We start from the raw sequence: 17798 nt of genomic DNA on the forward strand, positions 1-17798 counted from the left end.
GCGTGCAGCTGGGCCACGTTCCAGAGTGCCCTGCAGGACTACCGCTCCCGGCTCGCCACGGCGCTGGGCGTGCACGCGTTCCTGCTGCAGATGGACGAGACGAGGGCGCTCATCGGAGAGAAGGTGGCTCCCACGCTCTCCCCCACGCTCTCCCTCAATCCCTCGCTCTTCCCCGCTCTCCATCGCTCTCCTCTCTCGTTTTCCCTAACTCTACGCCACTTTCCCTCCCACACCCACATCAGACCTCAATAGTCCTCTCCAACAACAGCTGCCACGATGCACGATGGCTCCGGCTCGCCCACAGTGACGCTCGTGCGTGCGTGTGTGTGCGCAGAGCGCGGCGATGCACGCGGCAGGGCTCGGCGGGGACCTGGAGGAGGTGGAGGCGCTGGTGCGACGCCACGAGGAGGCGCAGCGAGACATCCGCGTGCTGAGCGACAGCGTTCAGGTGCCGCCCCTCTCCCCGCCCGCCCGCCGTCCTGCCCGCCCGCCGCCGCCCCAGCCTCGCCGCGCCGGCGCCACCAACGCGCGCCGTGCCGTCCGCGCGTGCAGGAGAGCGAGGCGGAGTCCCGCAGGCTGTCGCGCCAGCACCCGGCGCTGACGGAGCACGTGTCGCAGCGGCAGCGAGCGCTGCAGGAGGCGTGGCTGCGGCTGCAGGAGGACACGGCGACCCGCGGCGCGCGCCTCGCCGACACGCTGCACCTGCAGCGCTTCCGCGCCGCCGCCAAGACGCTGCTGGCGTGGGACGCCGACACGCGCGCCACCATGAGCGTGGCGCGCGCGCCGGCCAGCCTCCCCGAGGCCGAGAGCCTCCTGCAGGCGCACCACGAGACCAAGGTGCCGAAACCCACTGCCACCGCCGCCGCCACGCCGGGCAGGAGAGTTATCGGCCAACGCAATCCGAAACCCCAACACGTTCGCCAGTAAAAACACTGTAGCCTTAAAAGGTATATGCTAGGTGAAGTTTCGGGCAATGGCTCTTCTTTGGAGTGCTTAGCAGAGGCCACGCTGCACGGTTTTCCTGGCCGTCCGGGCACGAGCTTGAAGCTGCGTGAACGAGGACGAGAAGTCTTTAAAGTCACGCGGCCTCGGCTCCGCAGCGAGGAACCCGCCAGGGCGGAGTGACGAGTGCCGCCCCCCCGCCCCCGCAGGTGGAGATCACGGCGCGCGGAGGCCGCTTCGAGGAGGTGCACGAGGTGGGCGATCGGCTCGTGGCAGAGCGGCACCCGGACGCGGCCGACATCCGCCGCGAGCTTGCGCGGCTGGAGGACGTTCGCGAGGCTCTGCTGGCCGCGTGGGGCGACGCGCTGTCCTCCCTGACGCTCGCCCGCGACACGCTGGTGAGTGCCGGGGGGGGCGGGGGGGGGTGGGAGGGGCGACACGCTGGTGAGTGCCGGGGGGGGGGCGGGGGGGGTGGGAGGGGCGACACGCTGGTGAGTGCCGAGGGGGGCGGGGGGGGGTGGGAGGGGCGACACGCTGGTGAGTGCCGGGGGGGGCGGGGGGGGGGTGAGAGGGACGATGCGCACGACGGCGCTTACGGCGATGGCGACGATGGTGGCGGCGGGCTGACCGACGGTGGTGGTGTGGGGAGCGGTAGCGCAGCGGTCAGGCGCTGCGCTACAAACCTGGAGACCCGAGTTCGATTCCCGCTCACGGCCAGTGACGATAATCTGAACCGGTCCTGGGCCTCCCCTAGGTCGAATCAGCCTTAACTGAGTACCTGCTGCGGTGCGTACACATCGCACTGGGGAGACAAAAGCGGCCGGGCGTGGTGCTGTCCACCCACCCCCTCGTGTGCCGTGCCGGCCTTCATAGGTGGTCACGAACAGCACTTTCCCCAACTGTCTTGTGACGGCTACATGGGGGGTCTTTGTCTTTGGTGGAGGCGACTGCTGATGATGCGAGCGACGATGATGATGTTGAGGATGATGTTGAAGAAAGTTGTAATGGCGACGCCGAACGTGATGTTGACGACGATGAGCCGGGGGGTGGTGGCCACCCACCTGGCCCACATGGGATAGAGCGTTTCCCCCTCACATGCGTGGGTTTTCTCTGGGTGCTCCCACATGTCAACGCTCATTCATTTGCAGATAACACCGTAATATATAGAGGACCGCAGAGCTCGGGCAATTGTTGGGAGTGCCAGCTCACCGCGTGGCTGTTGCTCATCCGTGGTTCCTCCTCGCGTCCCATCTCGCTCTTCGAGAGTGAGGAGCGAATACCGTGCGGCGGGGTCGCGTCACGAGTTCAAGCCATCCTTGTTATTGTGATGAAGGCGATGGTGGTGGTGGTGGTGAACGGTCTGGTGGTGCTGCTGCTGCTGCTGTAATCGCGTGCTCCGTGGTCCCACAGCGGTTGCGTGAGCTGGTGGAGCGGGCCGACGGCTGGCTGACGGCGCGGGAGGCGCTGCTGGAGAACCGCGACCTCGGGGTGAGCGCTCGTGAGCGTCCGCACACGCGGGCGTTGCCCACCAACGCGGGCGTCGTCACGTGACGAACAAACGTGGCCGCTTCAGCAGCACCACCGGTCGCGTCGTTGGAAAGCGATCCACAGAATCACATCTCCGGCGACTGCCCGATGGTGCTGGTTGTGACTCGCAGCTAACGTCCGTACCCAGCTGTTACCGTGCGTGGGACTCGACACGCACGGTCGATGGTTAAGGGCGTTCGCCAAGCCGGTGTGAACTCTGGGGAAACACCGCGGCTGGTGTTAAATGTCACACCAACAATTTTGAGTTAACTATAAGAACTTGGGGGGGGGGGGGGGGGGGGTGGGAGGTTGGGGGAGCGTGGCGGCTCGGCCCCCCACAGCCCCCGCCCGGCCCCTGACGCTATGGGGCTGACCGCTGGACGGGTCTGCGCGCGCAGGACTCGCTGGCGACGGTCGAGAGCCTCGGCAAGAAGCACGAGGCGCTGGTGGAGTCGCTGGCGGACGAGCACTCCCCGCTGGGCGACGCGGACCGCATGGCGAGCCACCTGGGCGCGCACGTTCCACAGCAGCTGGGCGACGCCATGGACGCGGTCTTTGAGAGGTGCGCGCCGCCGTCGCACGGCGGCAGAGGCGGCGGCCGGGGCGACGATTACTGCGGAGACGCGATGATGACTGGGGGGGGGGGGGGGGGGGGTTGCGCAACACCGATCACGGAGACGCGACGCTGACTACGCATGTTAGGACGAGGGGTGTAACTGCTGCCCGTGCGTCTAGGCGAGACCGACTGCTGGAGGTGGCGGCTGAGCGGACCCGGATGCTGGACGACTCCCGGCGGCTCCACGTCTTCCTCGGCGTCACGTACGAGGTGTGAGGGGTGGGAGGGGAGGGAAGCGTCGACTCCATGGTTGCAGGGTTTAATAAGACTCTGGCGGCAACCGTGGCGCATGGGGGCGCGTGGTTGCGCGTGGTGGCGCCTGGTTGTACGTGGTTGTGTGTGGTGGCATCTGGTTGCTCGTGGTGGCATCTGGTTGCTCGTGGTGGCATCTGGTTGCTCGTGGTGGCGCCTGGTTGTGCGCGGTGTCACGTGGTGGCGCGTGGTCATGCGGCGGCGCCCCCCGTGCAGGAGCTGTCGTGGCTGGAAGAGCGCGCGGCCGTGGCGCGCGAGGACACGTGGGCGGAGCTCACCAACCTGCAGGCCAAGCTGCAGCGACAGCAGGCGCTGGACGCCGAGGTGGAGGGGCAGAACGCGCGGCTCGACAACATCGTGGCCGTGAGTTGCGCACGCGCCGTTGGGGAGAGGGGGGGGGCGATGGGGGGCGATTTCGGGGGGCACGGGAGACGGCGTTTCGCCCCTGACCCTGACCCAGTGAACCGCTTGCTTCCCCCACGCAGGAGGGCGAGGCCATGGTGAAGGGCGGCCACTTCGCGGCGCACAGCGACCTCGCGCCGCGCCTCCAGGAGATTCGCGAGCTGCGGGAGGAGCTGTCGGAGCTGTGCCGCGTGAAGCGTGCGCGGCTGCAGGAGGCGCACCAGGTGCGGCGCACCGCGGCCCGCGCCCGAGCACCCACTCTCGCCACGGTCACGGTAGCCGGGTGGGGGGGGGGGAGGTGGGGGTTTCCCTCGCGACAACGTTCTTATCAAATCGACAAATCTAGCGGTTTCACGCGACGACTACAAGATGCAGATTTAGGAGCGATTCCAGGTCTCTGTTCAGGAAGCTGGTAAATTGTAAGGGGACATGTCTTGACTTTCGAGGGCCCATCTTGCGACAACCGGTGACATTTCGAGCTTTGTTCGGTGCCTGAACACGCGCGCTCGCTCGCTCGCTGGCTCGTGCGTGCGCCTTGCAGGCGCTGCAGCTGCTGCGTGACCTGGACGAGGCCGAGCGCTGGCTGGGCGAGGCGGTGGAGCGCCTCGCCTCCACGGAGCCCGCCACGGACCTGGCCATGGCCGAGGCGGAGCTGCAGGCGCAGGGCGAGCTGGAGACGGAGGTGGCGGCGCACCGCGCGCGCGTGCAGGCGCTGGCGGGCGACGCCGCCGAGCTCCAGCGGCAGGACAACTTCCTGGGCGACGAGCTGACGAAGCGGGCGAGCGAAATTGACTCCAGGTGCCCCCTCTACCGCGGGCACCCCCCACCCACTCTCAGCACCCTGCTCACGCCCACAAACACACACGCGCACATTCTGACCTCACACGCACGAACGCGCTAGACAAAGATCCACCATGTAGCCTTAACAGACTGTTGGGGAAAGTGCTGTTAGCGAGTAGCACCGATGAAGTCCGGCACTGAACACGAGGGGCCGACACCACAACCGGCCGCCGATGTCTCCCCAGTAGCTCAGCACCGCTGCACTACCGCTCCCCACACACACACCGACCTCACTGACTCGCGGCACGCGTGGCCCCGCAGCTACGAGAAGGCGTCGGATCCGGTGCGAGCGCACCGCATGGCGCTGGAGGAGCGCCAGGACCTGCTGCGCTTCTACCACGACGTGGAGGCCGAGTTCGACTGGGTGCGCGAGCGGCTGCCCCTCGCCTCGCTCGCCGAGGTCGGCGGCTCGCTGCCCGCCGTGCAGGCCTTCCTCACCCGGCACCAGGTGAGCGAGCGGCCAGGGCCGCGTGGGGCCCCCCGCGTCGCCGGCATTTTTTGGCTAAGCCATCGAAGAACAGAGACGGCTGCCGCATCGCGCGCTTTCAGATGCGCTTCGGCGGCCGTCTGGAACGCTCTCCCTTCCGATATTAGGATGCCACTGGAGCTGTGCACTTTTAAATCGGCAAAATTGAAAACTCATTTTTCACGAACTGCTTTTTTCGCTCAGTTTGTTTTCCTTCCCCCGCACCTCCGATTAGCGCGTTGGCTACGTACGGTGCGAAAGAAGTTCAACGTGCATACATTTAGACACCGACTCGAACAGAATCAGAATCTATATTTATCCTGGAGAAATCCGATGGGCTACGAAGCTCTTTTTCACGGACGTCAAGTATTCACGCGTGTCCAGAATGGCGGCGTACCGCTCGCGCACGCACCCACAAATCCACGCGTGTGTCCGCCCGTGTGTCCCGGCAGGCGCTGGAGAGCGAGGTGGAGGCGCGGGACGTGCTGGTGCAGGACGTTCTGAGCTCGGGGTCGGAGCTGGTGTCGCGCGAGCACCCTGAAGCGGCGCAGGTTCGCTCGTGTCTGGAGGAGCTGCGCGACGCCACGGAGCGCCTGCGCGAGGAGTGCGCAGCCCGGCGCGCTCGGCTCGAGCACGCGCTCCACGCGCAGCAGATCGACGCGCAGGTGAGACGCGGGCTCACAGGTGAGACGCGGGGTCAAGGGTGAGACGCGGGGTCACGGGTGAGATGCGGGGTCAAGGGTGAGATGCGGTGTCACGGGTCAGATGCGGGGTCAAGGGTGAGACGCGGGGTCACGGGTCAGACGCGGGGTCACGGGTGAGACACGGGGTCAAGGGTGAGACGCGGGGTCACGGGTCAGACGAGACGCGGGGTCACGGGTGAAACGCGGGGTCACGGGTGAGACGCGGGGTCACGGGTGAGACGCGGGGTCATGGGTCAGACGCGGGGTCACGGGTGAGACGCGGGGTCACGGGTCAGACGTGGGGTCAAGGGTGAGACGCGGGGTCACGGGTGAGACGCGGGGTCACGATGATGGGACGTAGAAGGCCACGTGCCACGGTGTAATCGTGGCGGTCGTGCTTGCGTGCGTGCGCGGCCGCAGCTGGGCGAGGTGGAGGCGTGGCTGGAGGAGCGCGGGGCGCTGCTGAGCGGCGCGAGCGACCCCGACGAGGACGTGGGCAGGCACGAGGAGTGGGCGCAGGCCCAGCTGCGCCAGCTGGAATCGCTGGGGCCCGAGATGGCGGCACGACAGGAGGCGACGCGGCGCCTCAAGGAGAGCGTGGCGCAGCTTGCACGCGAGTGGCCCGACGACTGGTACGTGCGCAGACGCACGCACACAGACTTATTCCAGCTGGTGAGGCCCATTGAGCTAAACAGCTGTCTCACAACGTACGCACGCGTACATACGAGTGCATGCATATACAGGTGCGACACGGACACATACTAACAAAAGAAGGACAGAGATCACCCGTATAGCCCGGCTATCTTTGTCTCCCCAGTGCCGATGTTTACACACCGCCTAGGGTAGGCCCAGGACCCGTTATTCAGCACAAATACAAACACACGTACACCCGGACGCCCGCGCGTTCAAATGCGTACAGACACGCGCGCGCATGAAGCACGCGGCGCCTTGCCCCGCGTGTGGAGCGCAGCGAGCGCGTGGCGGCGCGCGTGGACGAGGTGCGCGAAGACCTGCAGGGCTTCGCCGGCGCCCTGGACGAGCGGCGCGAGCGCCTGCGCGACCGCCTCTACCTGGGCCGCACGGCGCGCGCCTCCGAGGAGGCGCAGGCGTGGATGCGCGCTCGCCGGGCGCTGCTGCGCGCCGACGACTGCGGCACCGACCTGGAGGACCTGGAGGTGAGCGCGACGGCCCCCGTGTTCCCCCCGCGCCCGCCCCCGACGCCGCCGACCGACCGCCGCTGATTCCGTCCCGTCCCTCCCTCGGGTTCCAGCTGCTGGAGAAGAGGTTCGAGGAGCTGGTGGAGGAGGTGCGGGTGTCGGGCGAGGGCCGCCTGGGCTCGGTGCACGAGGCGGCGCGGGCGCTGCAGGAGAGGGCGCCGCGGCGGGACGAGATGGCGCAGGCGCAGCAGCTCGTCGCCAGGGCGACGCGCCACTGGGACAAGCTGCAGCGCGCCATCGACGACCGAGCGCAGGAGCTGCGCGCGGCCAGGAAGGTGCACGAGTTCTCGCGCGACGCGGAGGACCTGCGCGAGTGGATCCAGCGCAAGGACGCGGCGATCCCGCCCAACGAGAACATCCCCGAGCTGGCCAGCGTGCGCGCCAGCATGCGGCGCCATGACGCCACCAAGGTGAGCGAGCGCGAGAGGCCCGGGGGATCGTTGGCCCGACGGGGCGTTGGCGCCGCCTGCGGAGGTCGCCGGACCACCGCGTGGAGTCAGTAGCAATCCCACCCGTGCTCCGCTATCGTCTCCGCCAGGGCGATCTGGAGGTGATCGAAGAGCGCGTGTTGGCGCTGGAGGCCGAGCTGGAGCAGCTGGTGCGGGAACACCCGTCGGAGCGGGAGAGCGCTCGCACGAGGGTGCACGCCCTGCAGGAGCTGTGGCAGGAGGTGCGGGAGCGCGCGGCCGAGAGGACGCTCTTCCTGGAGCACTCGGCGCAGCTCCACGAGCTCATCAACGAGTACCGCGAACTGGAGTACGAGCACCCGCCCACTAACCCACTAACCCACACCGACCTCGCACATGTACGCACTCACCCACTAACCCACGCACAAACACGCACACCGACCTCGCTATAGGGAAAATGGGGACTCGGAACCCCAGGCCTTCCTGCCCAGAGTGCCAGTGTCAGGGGTGTCAGTGTCACAGTGTCACCGGTCGCAGTGCCAGTGTCAAAATATAAATGTCACAGGATCACAGGGTCACGGTGTTGGCGCTGAGCGGGTGCCCGCTGTGCGTGGCGGTGCGCAGGCTGTGGGCGGGCGAGGTGAACGTACAGATGGCCGGGGCCGAGCTGGGCAGCGGCGTCACGGGGGCGGAGGAGGCGCTGGCGCGGCACAAGGAAGTCCTCGCCGACGTCGAGCGCCAGCTCGCCCGCTTCGCCGCGCTCAAGCGGGGAGCGCAGGAGCTCATGCGGCCCGAGCACACGCACCACGAGGAGGTGCGGGTGCCATCCCACGACCCCGCCAGGCGCCGGAACCCGACCCTCGCGTGCGAGCGCGTGTTTACGCGTACGTGCGAGCGCGCGTGCGAGCGCGTGTTTACGCGTGCGTGCGTGTGTGCTCGCGCGTGCACAGATCGTCTACGAGACAGAGGACGTGGAGGTGGTGCTCTTGCGAGTCCAGGAAAACTGGGACGAACGCCACGAGCTGCTCACGCGCAACCTGCAGCTGCAGCTGCTGCGTCGCAAGCTGGAGCAGTCGGACAGCTGGCTGGCCACGCGAGAGGGCCTGTTGACAGACGGCGACCTCGGGGTGAGTCCTTTGCCACGCTCCCACAGCCCCCGCAAGTCCTTTCGCTCCGTCTCCTCTGTCTCCGTGCACTCTCTCTCTCTCCGTCCATCCTCTCTGGCCTTCGACGTGCTCGTTCTGCAGCGCGATGCCCGTGCCGCGCGGCGTGCAGGACTCGCTGCACGGGGTGGAGGAGCTGCTGAAGCAGCTCGAGGACCTGGAGAGCACCATGTTGGAGCAGGAGGACCACTTCGTACATCTGGCACAGGAGCTGCAGGTGAGCGCATTCAACTCTCGCGGAATATTTTCCACGTCGCCCGCTCGACAGCAGCGGGTGACACTTGGCCGATAGCCGCAGCGAGATAGCGACGAGAGGAGCGAGGAACTCCGTGCGGGTCGCTGACACTGACGCACCCGCCGGCGCGCGCAGTCCCAACAGGTCGACCTGGAGACGCGGAACGAGGACGAGCGGCGCCGGCGGAAGGCGCGCGCCGAGCACAAGCGCGACCCGGGCAAGGTGGCGCGCTCGCGCTCGCGTTCGCGCGGCGCCTCGACGCGCCGCACGCCGTCCAACCGCCGCACGCCGCCCACGCGCTCCGGCTCGGCGGCCGAGAGGGCCAAGCGGCAGCCGGCGCGCCGCTCGTCGTCGTCGTCGTCCGGCGCCGAGAACGGCGAGCACGCCGGCCCCCTGGCGCCGACGCGCCTCGTCCTCCAGAGGCCGGCGCTCAACCTGGCCCGCCGGCCGCGCGACCCCGACAGCGACGACGGATCGAGCCGCGGCCGCCCACAAGACCTCCGGAAGCCGCCGACGCCGGGCGCCGCGACCGCCGCCAAGAGGCCTTCGTTTAAAGTCGGCAAGCCGGGCACCCCGGACGGGAAGCCCGCGAAGGAGCTCCGTCGTCGCGCCGACGCCTCACCCGAGAGGCGCCGCGCCGAGCCCTCCCGTGGGGACTCCTCGCCCGAGAGGCCCCTCGTGGAGCGCGACGGCGGAAGCTCCCGTCCGGAGACGCCCCAGAGGGAGCGGCCGGTCGCCGATATCTCCTCCGAGAGGCCCGCGGCGGAGCTCCATGTGGAGCCCTTCTCCTCCTCGAGCACGTTCTCACGTGGGTCCTCCTCCAGGCGGAGCAGCCGCTCCGGAGCCGGAGGCATCCTCACGGTCGGCTCCATGGATTCGCTCAGCCCGAGCTGGAGCTCCAAGGATGGCGCGAACCCGGGGTCCCGGCGCCCCTCCGTGCCCCTGGTGAAGTGGGGTTCGCGAGATAGCGTCTCGGCCAACGACTCCTCGTCCGAGGTAATTCGCTGCGAGGGGACGGCGTGAGGATGATGGGAGGGGTGCCGATGTGACGATGGTGCAATGATGTTGATGGGAGAAGCGATGATGGCGAAGGTGACGATGCGATGATGGTGTGATGATGATATGATGATGGGAAAGGCGACGTTGAGAGGAGTGACGGCGTGATGATGGTGTGATGACGGTGATGGGAGAGGTGATGACGGGGGAGTCGCGTGTGCGTGTGTTTGTAGGCGCGTGGCGATTTGCCGCTCTTAAGGGGGCAACTGGAGAGGAAGCAGGAATACCTTCCCGGCGGCAAGAGGGTCCCGGTGAGGAGTCTGAGTGTGGATGTGGTGAGCGTGTGGTGAGTGCGTGATGTGCGTGTGGTGAGCGTGTGGAGAGCGAGTGGCGAGCGAGTGGGCGTGCGCATCTTGTGAGCGAGTGGGCGTGTGGTGTGTGGTGGGCATGTGGTGAGCATGTGGTGAGCGTGTGGTGAGTGTGTGGTGAGTGCGTGGTAGGTGTGTGTTTGAGCATGTGGTGAGCATGTGGTGAGCGTGTGGTGAGCGTGTGGTGAGCGTGTGGTGAGCGCGTGGTGAGAGCGTGGTGAGCGCATGGTGAGCGCGTGGTGAGCGCGTGGTGAGCGCGTGGTGAGTGCGTGGTGAGCGTGTGGTGAGCGCTGTGTTCTCTCAGGCCCTGCAGCGCTCGTGGGCCTCGTGCTTCGTGTCGGTGGCGAACGGGAAAATCTTCTTCTTCAAAGACAAGTCCGAGGCTCCTTTGGTAACGCTCACCCTGGCTCCCACACAGCCGCTCACTCACCCCGTCAATCGCTCAATCACTCGCTCGCCGCTCACGCGCGCCGGCGTGTGTCTGTGGGCATCTGTGCGTCCGTGTGAATTCACGTGTGACTGTGTGCATGAGCGTCTACGCGTGTCTCTGGGTGTCTGTACGTTGTGCATCTGTGCTTGTGCGTGTGTATATTGTTACGTGTGTCCCTGTGTGTCCGCGTGTGCCCGTGTGGCCACGTACTTGCGTGTGTGCAGCGGTGAGCGTTCGTGTCGTGGTGGGCGCGCTGCTAACCGCCTGAGTTAGATTCCTGCTCAGGGCCAACATCAGTGGGTCAACTCGGCCCTAAATAAGTACATCGTGTCGTGTGTAAACATCAGCACGGGGGAAACAAATGCGGCTGGGTGTAGTGCTGGTCACCCACTCCCTCGTGTGCCTTTTCAGTTTTAAAAGGTGCTCGCGAAAATAGCACTTGCCCTGACAGTCCGTTAAGGCTCTACGGGGGAACTTTGTCTTTGTGCGTGTTGCAGAGCACGTCGCGGAGCCTGGGCCAGAGCCTCGTGGGCACGCGGTGCGAGGTGGCCTACGACTACACCAAGAAGCCTCACGTCTTCCGACTCAAGTACGTCGCCACCTGCTCGTCAAACCACCTCATCGCCACCTCGCCACCACCTCTCCTCACTTCCCGTTGGGCTCACTTAAGTCGCAAAGTCCACCAGAACATCCGTTCAGCCTCTCACCGCCAGTGAACCTTCCTGTGACTTCCACCTCTGCTTTGTAGATTCACAGATGCCCATATACTCACAGAGATGTCCAGAGACTCACACAGAGACCCATAGACTCACACAGAGGCCCACAGACTCACACAGAGACCCATAGACTCACACAGAGACCCATAGACTCACACAGAGACACATAGACTCACACAGAGACCCATAGACTCACACAGAGGCCCATATACTCACAGAGATGCCCAGAGACTCACACGGAGGCCCATAGACTCACACAGAGGCCCACAGACTCACACAGAGACCCATAGACTCACACAGAGGCCCATACACTCACACAGAGACCCATAGACTCACACAGAGACCCATAGACTCACACAGAGACCCATAGACTCACACAGAGACCCATAGACTCACACTGAGAGCGAGACTCACGCTGAGAGCCCTAGACTCACTTTCCCACTTTTCTGACCCTCATCACCACCTCCCCTCGCAGGCTGGCGGACGGGGCTGAGTACCTGTTCGTCGCACCCTCCCAGCAGGAGCTCGACGCCTGGACGAGCGGCATCACCAAGCACGTCCGTGAGTGCGCGACCGCCGAGTGGCGCTCCCCCCCCCTACCGCCGCCGGTGCGGCTCCCCTCTCGCTCCCGGCGATCCGTAGACTCGCGCGCGCCGCCCTCACGCGGGGCGTCCGCCCGTTGCCTTGCAGGAGCCTGCTCCAGGACGCCGAGTCTCAAGGAGAAGTCGCAGTCGTTGGACATTCTCGGGCCACAGCGAGCCTCCGCGAGGTCGGTGGAACACCCGGCCGCGTGTGTGCGTGTGCGCATGTGCGTGTGCGCGTATGTGTGTGCTTGCGCGTGTGAGTTCCAGTGGTGTCGCGGCGGTTAGCGCGGTGTGCTTTCGAACCCGGCATCCCGAGTTCGATTCCAGCCCACGGCCAACATCGGTGGCAAATATCTGAACAGTTCCTGGGCCTCGTCGAGGTCGGCACGGCCCTAAAACATCAGCACTGGGGAGACAAAGGCGGACGGGTGTGGCACTGGCCATCCACCCTCTGGTGTGCCATGTGGACTTTCATAGGTGCTCGTGAACAGCGCTTGCCTCAACAGCCAGCAGAGGCTATACGGGGCGGCGGGGGGGGAATCTTTGTCTTTGCTCTATTGTTATATCGTTCTTCCATTGCGGTGCAAGCGTGAGCAGGGATAACAATGCAAACGGACCCCCCATGCCCACTCCTCGAGCACGGAGCACCAGCAGCAGCACCAACAGGTGCCTCCTCGCACTCACACTTGCTCACCTGGGGCGCTCTCATCTTGCATTGGGTACACGTGGGCATGCACGGGCGCCTACGAGTGAGCAGCTTCTATTTGGCCGGATAGAGGGGGATAAACAGGTGCTGCATGAGCTAGAGTGGAGATGGGTCGATGCGGAGGACGTGGAGCTGAGTGGACTTTGCCGACGACTGGTACCAGCGGTGTCAAGATCGGCCACTGTGGCGAGCAGAGCGCCGGGTGGCTAAAAAGCAGAAAGTTGGCGCAGTAAAGAGCACAGGTGGTGCATTTGCTGATCATCTGTTAGCCAACCCATGGCACCTGGGTCTATCCCGTGACCTTCTGTCAGCGGGCTGCGCGATGAACCCAGATTAACACCAGTGACGTTTATCTGAAACGGTCCTGGGTCTCCCCTAGGTCAACTCAGCCCGGTTTGGTGTGATAAAGGCGGTCGGGCATGGTGCTGGCCACCCACCCCCTCGTGTGCAGTGCCCGCCTTCATAGGTGCTCGCTAACATCACTCGCCCCAAAATTCTGTTAAGGCTACACGGGGGATCTTTGTCTTGGTGTGAACTTGTACGTGTGTGCGTGCGACTCTGCCAGAGGGGTTGAGCTGGATCCGGAGCCAACCCGGACCTCGCGGGGCATCCCCTCGACAGACAGCGGTGCGTGGTGTGGCCGGCGCTTTCCGTGTCGTCGCCATCCTCCGTCTTGCGCCCTCCTGTCCCACCGCACGCACGCGAGGCTTCGCTCTTCACGCCTAAACGCTCTCTGCCTCCATTGCTGCCCTGACCTACTGGAGTCATTCTTGTTCAAATTGTTTTTCTCTCACTTTGTTCCGCTCCCGTTCGTTCCGCCCTTCGCGCTCCCCTCTCGGCCTCCTCGGCCTATCGCCGGCGCTCGTTCTCGCAGAGGTCAAGTCCCGTCGATTCGCCGCTCTCCGAGCCGTTGCTCTCCCCGCGGTCGCGGGCCGAGCCCGGGAACGCGGTGACCTGTCCCTGTGGCATCGCGCACCTCCACCCACTGTCCACCTCCCGCCAGTGCTCGCACCGACGCCTCGCCACGCCTCTTCGCACCGTGTCACACCTGGCCGCACTACGGCTCTTCCCTACTTGAGCTCATTCTCCTGACCGACGCCGGCCGGGCGAGGGGGACTGTTCAGACACTTTATGGACACTCATTCCTAGCACCTGCTCGTGCCACCACCTGCAATCACAACACCCGAAGCGGAGTTCGCTGCCAGCCTGAGCTTGCTACGCTACCGGCCTCTGGTCCTGATCGGGTTGCGGTCAGTGTGTTTTTTTTTTTTTTGCGAGTTTAACAACGTTAAGTGATCGCAAGCATCTCGTTTTCTCCTTCCACTCCACCTCCCTCCTCCCCGGCCCACCGACGCAGGCGTCAGCATAAGGAGAACCTCCCGGGGCAGCACCTCTCGTGAAGAAGCTCCGTCGCGCCGCTCCTACGCCGCAGGTGAATACGAGACCACGGGGACACACGCTGGGGCCCCTCCACCACCACCGCCCCCCCCCCCCATCTCCTCCACCTAATGGCCTCGTTAGCCATCCGTAAGCGTGTAGATGCACAACTGAGGTTGACGTGAAACAAACGTAATCTTGTGGTGCTGCAACATTACTCGACACGTTCGTCAAGAGCGCCGCCATGAAATAGGAAAGGATCTATAGCAGGCTACGTTTCAGACAGTGGCCCATCTTCAAATCGGAGACGGAGAGAGAGGGCCAGAGAGGTTCTCCGGGTGGACAGGTCTCCAGGCAGCATCTGACGCACCATCGTTGGGGCTCCAGCTGGGCCAGCCGGGGGTGGGGGGGGGGACCGGGAAGAGGCGGGTGGCCAATCGGATCCATCCCACGAGGGCCAGGTAGGTGGCCGTGGAGTGCGCCCCCCCCCCGCCCATTTCCGACTGTCTCAAAGGTCTGAGTGATACATTTTGTTTATTTCAGCAGGAAGGGCCAAATTAGCTGTTTGGCTCGACTTCATAGGCATCCCCAGTTTGAGTGACCCCAAGAGTCTGAGTGACCCCATGAGTCTGAGTGACCCCATGGGTCTGAGTGACCCCAAGAGTCTGAGTGACCCCAAGAGTCTGAGTGACCCCATGAGTCTGAGTGACCGCAAGAGTCCGAGTGACCCCAAGAGTCCGAGTGACCCCATGAGTCTGAGTGACCCCAAGAGTCCGAGTGACCCCAAGAGTCCGAGTGACCCCATGGGTCCGAGTGACCCCATGAGTCCGAGTGACCCCATGGGTCCAAGTGACCCCAAGAGTCTGAGTGACCCCATGGGGTCTGAGTGACCCCATGGGTCTGAGTGACCCCACGTCGGTTTCTCTCCCAGATGCCGTTGACGGGTCAGGGAAGCGCCGGGCGGCCCCGGTGGCCCAGAAGCCCCCGCTGCTGTCAGTGCCGTCGCTCACCCCGCGGAGCTCGGCACTCACAGGTGGGCACGGCGTGACAAGGGTGGCGGGTGACGAGGGTGGCGGGTGACGAGGGTGACGGGTGACGTGGGTGGCGGGTGACGAGGGTGGCGGGTGACGAGGGTGGCGGGTGACGAGGGTGGCGGGTGACGAGGGTGGCGGGTGACGAGGGTGGCGGGTGACGTGGGTGGCGGGTGACGAGGGTGGCGGGTGACGAGGGTGGCGGGTGACGAGGGTGGCGGGTGACGAGGGTGGCGGGTGACGAGGGTGGCGGGTGACGAGGGTGGCGGGTGACGTGGGTGGCGGGTGACGAGGGTGACGAGGGTGGCGGGTGACGAGGGTGGCGGGTGACGAGGGTGGCGGGTGACGAGGGTGGCGGGTGACGAGGGTGGCGAGGGTGACGAGGGTGGTGGGTGACGAGGGTGGTGGGTGACGGGGGTGACGGGTGACGAGGGTGGTGTTGAGTGACGACGACGATGAGGGTGACGGATTGCGATGGGAGGCGGTGCGGTGAGTGACGCGGCTAGAGAGTGTTGAGGTTGGCGAGTGTGGGGGTGACGAGGGGTGGTCGCGTGGCGTCGCCTGTGCCCTCAGATCGGCCGCTCCGCTCCCAGGCCTCCACCCTGCAGAATCCTCCCGCGAGCAAGGTGACCTCGTCACGCACACCACCTTGTCACGCCGCCTCACGGCGACTTGCCAACACTTCTCATGCTTCTTGGTTCTTTCGGTAAAGTCACGTAGAATGGAAATAATAAAATAATAATAAAAAACATAAAAAAATATTTTATTACGTAAATTATTTTATTATTATTTTATTATTAAAATATAAAATATTTTATTATGTTTTATTTTTATTATTTTATTATTTCCATTCTACGTGACTTTACCGAAAGAACCAAGAAGATGAATCCCTGCAGTCTCGAAAGCTTTAAATCGAAACTTCTCATGCTCTTGCGCCCTCACCGTCTCTTCACACCACCTTGCCACAGGGCCCCTCACAATACCCCACTCCGCTCATACACCTCGTGGCACCATCTCCCTGTTCGTCACTCGTTTCCCGCAGGTCACGACCGCCGGCTCCGACTCCACGGACGAGGAGAACGACGCTCGGAGCAAGAAGGGGCGTGGCGTCTTCAACATGTTCAAGAGATGAACGCCTTCACTGCCCCCGACTGCCCCTGACTGCCCTGGACTGCCCCCCACTTCCCGTCTTCCCCAGCCCTTGCCCTGTCTTAAGGGAGTTGACGAGTTTGGTCGATTCTCGCGTGCGTGTGTTGTTTGTCGTTTGTGTCGGTTTTCCTGAGGCTCGTATCGTGATTGAGCAACGGGTCTCTCAGAGAGGACCAGAGAATCTTGTCTTTTTATCAAAATAAGTGGAGGTCACTTCTCTGCATCGAGTGTTAAGTCAGGCGCTGGCAGCGCCGTTAGATTTTATTATTGTGACATTGTTTGATAATTAACGATATTGCACACTGCCAATTACCGCAAACAATTAAGGTGAAGCCACACGGTGCCGTCAGCTCCACCCCATCCTAGATTGACATCAACCCCAGTTCCACCCCATCCCAGATTGACATCAACCCCAGCTCCACCCCATCCTAGATTGACATCAACCCCAGCTCCACCCCATCCTAGATTGACATCAACCCCAGTTCCACCCCATCCCAGATTGACATCAACCCCAGCTCCACCCCATCCTAGATTGACATCAACCCCAGCTCCACCCCATCCCAGATTGACATCAACCCCAGCTCCACTCCATCCCAGATTGACATCAACCCCAGTTCCACCCCATCCAAGATTTTTCATCAACCCCAGCTCCACCCCATCCCAGATTTACATCAACCCCAGCTCCACCCCATCCTAGATTGACATCAACCCCAGCTCCACCCCATCCCAGATTGACATCAACCCCAGTTCCACCCCATCCTAGATTGACATCAACCCCAGCTCCACCCCATCCCAGATTTATATCAACCCCAGTTCCACCCCATCCTAGATTGACATCAACCCCAGCTCCACCCCATCCCAGATTGACATCAACCCCAGTTCCACCCCATCCAAGATTTTTCATCAACCCCAGCTCCACCCCATCCCAGATTTACATCAACCCCAGCTCCACCCCATCCTAGATTGACATCAACCCCAGCTCCACCCCATCCCAGATTGACATCAACCCCAGTTCCACCCCATCCTAGATTGACATCAACCCCAGTTCCACCCCATCCTAGATTGACATCAACCCCAGCTCCACCCCATCCCAGATTTATATCAACCCCAGTTCCACCCCATCCTAGATTGACATCAACCCCAGCTCCACCCCATCCCAGATTGACATCAACCCCAGTTCCACCCCATCCAAGATTTTTCATCAACCCCAGCTCCACCCCATCCCAGATTTACATCAACCCCAGCTCCACCCCATCCTAGATTGACATCAACCCCAGCTCCACCCCATCCCAGATTGACATCAACCCCAGTTCCACCCCATCCTAGATTGACATCAACCCCAGCTCCACCCCATCCTAGATTGACATCAACCCCAGCTCCCCCTATCCCAGATTACATCAACCCCAGTTCCACCCCATCCTAGATTACCATCACAATCCCAGCTCCACCTCAATCTCAATTTACATCACAACCCCAGCTCTACTCCCATCCCAGATTTACATCAACCCCAGCGCCAGCCAGACTCCGGCTCCGCCGCAAACTTAGGTTCACTCCAGATTACAAGACCCCCGACTCCTATCCCATGTTCCTTCTCGCTCCTCGCCGCTCCGCTCGCCCAGTGGGGCTCACCATGTGGGCAGCTCTGGATGGGTTAGCGATGGCCGATTGACGTGAACACTTCCCCCCCATCA

At 63.8% G+C, this 17798-nt stretch overlaps 1 protein-coding gene across 1 annotated transcript in view; it reads left to right on the top strand.

Annotated features, from left to right (window-relative positions):
- Positions 1–16517, top strand: part of SPTBN5 (spectrin beta, non-erythrocytic 5) — a 44092-nt gene extending 27575 nt beyond the window's left edge. The window contains exons 42-71 of the mRNA XM_078870735.1: positions 9–123; positions 335–448; positions 553–837; positions 1152–1340; positions 2353–2430; positions 2868–3031; positions 3205–3295; positions 3554–3700; positions 3823–3963; positions 4281–4537; positions 4841–5027; positions 5498–5710; positions 6149–6360; positions 6699–6903; positions 6999–7355; positions 7484–7701; positions 7977–8166; positions 8303–8479; positions 8628–8732; positions 8886–9746; positions 9980–10057; positions 10419–10505; positions 11042–11133; positions 11736–11821; positions 11951–12029; positions 13116–13177; positions 13908–13982; positions 14859–14960; positions 15532–15584; positions 16001–16517. Coding sequence (XP_078726861.1) covers positions 9–123; positions 335–448; positions 553–837; positions 1152–1340; positions 2353–2430; positions 2868–3031; positions 3205–3295; positions 3554–3700; positions 3823–3963; positions 4281–4537; positions 4841–5027; positions 5498–5710; positions 6149–6360; positions 6699–6903; positions 6999–7355; positions 7484–7701; positions 7977–8166; positions 8303–8479; positions 8628–8732; positions 8886–9746; positions 9980–10057; positions 10419–10505; positions 11042–11133; positions 11736–11821; positions 11951–12029; positions 13116–13177; positions 13908–13982; positions 14859–14960; positions 15532–15584; positions 16001–16090 — 5110 coding nt within the window. The 3' untranslated portion in view covers positions 16091–16517. The remainder of the gene's footprint in view (positions 1–8; positions 124–334; positions 449–552; positions 838–1151; positions 1341–2352; positions 2431–2867; positions 3032–3204; positions 3296–3553; positions 3701–3822; positions 3964–4280; positions 4538–4840; positions 5028–5497; positions 5711–6148; positions 6361–6698; positions 6904–6998; positions 7356–7483; positions 7702–7976; positions 8167–8302; positions 8480–8627; positions 8733–8885; positions 9747–9979; positions 10058–10418; positions 10506–11041; positions 11134–11735; positions 11822–11950; positions 12030–13115; positions 13178–13907; positions 13983–14858; positions 14961–15531; positions 15585–16000) is intronic.
- Positions 16518–17798: the final 1281 nt, after the last annotated feature.

The sequence above is a fragment of the Lampetra fluviatilis genome, chromosome 30 (assembly GCF_964198595.1).
Source record: "Lampetra fluviatilis chromosome 30, kcLamFluv1.1, whole genome shotgun sequence".
In the NCBI taxonomy this organism is placed as follows: domain Eukaryota; kingdom Metazoa; phylum Chordata; class Hyperoartia; order Petromyzontiformes; family Petromyzontidae; genus Lampetra; species Lampetra fluviatilis.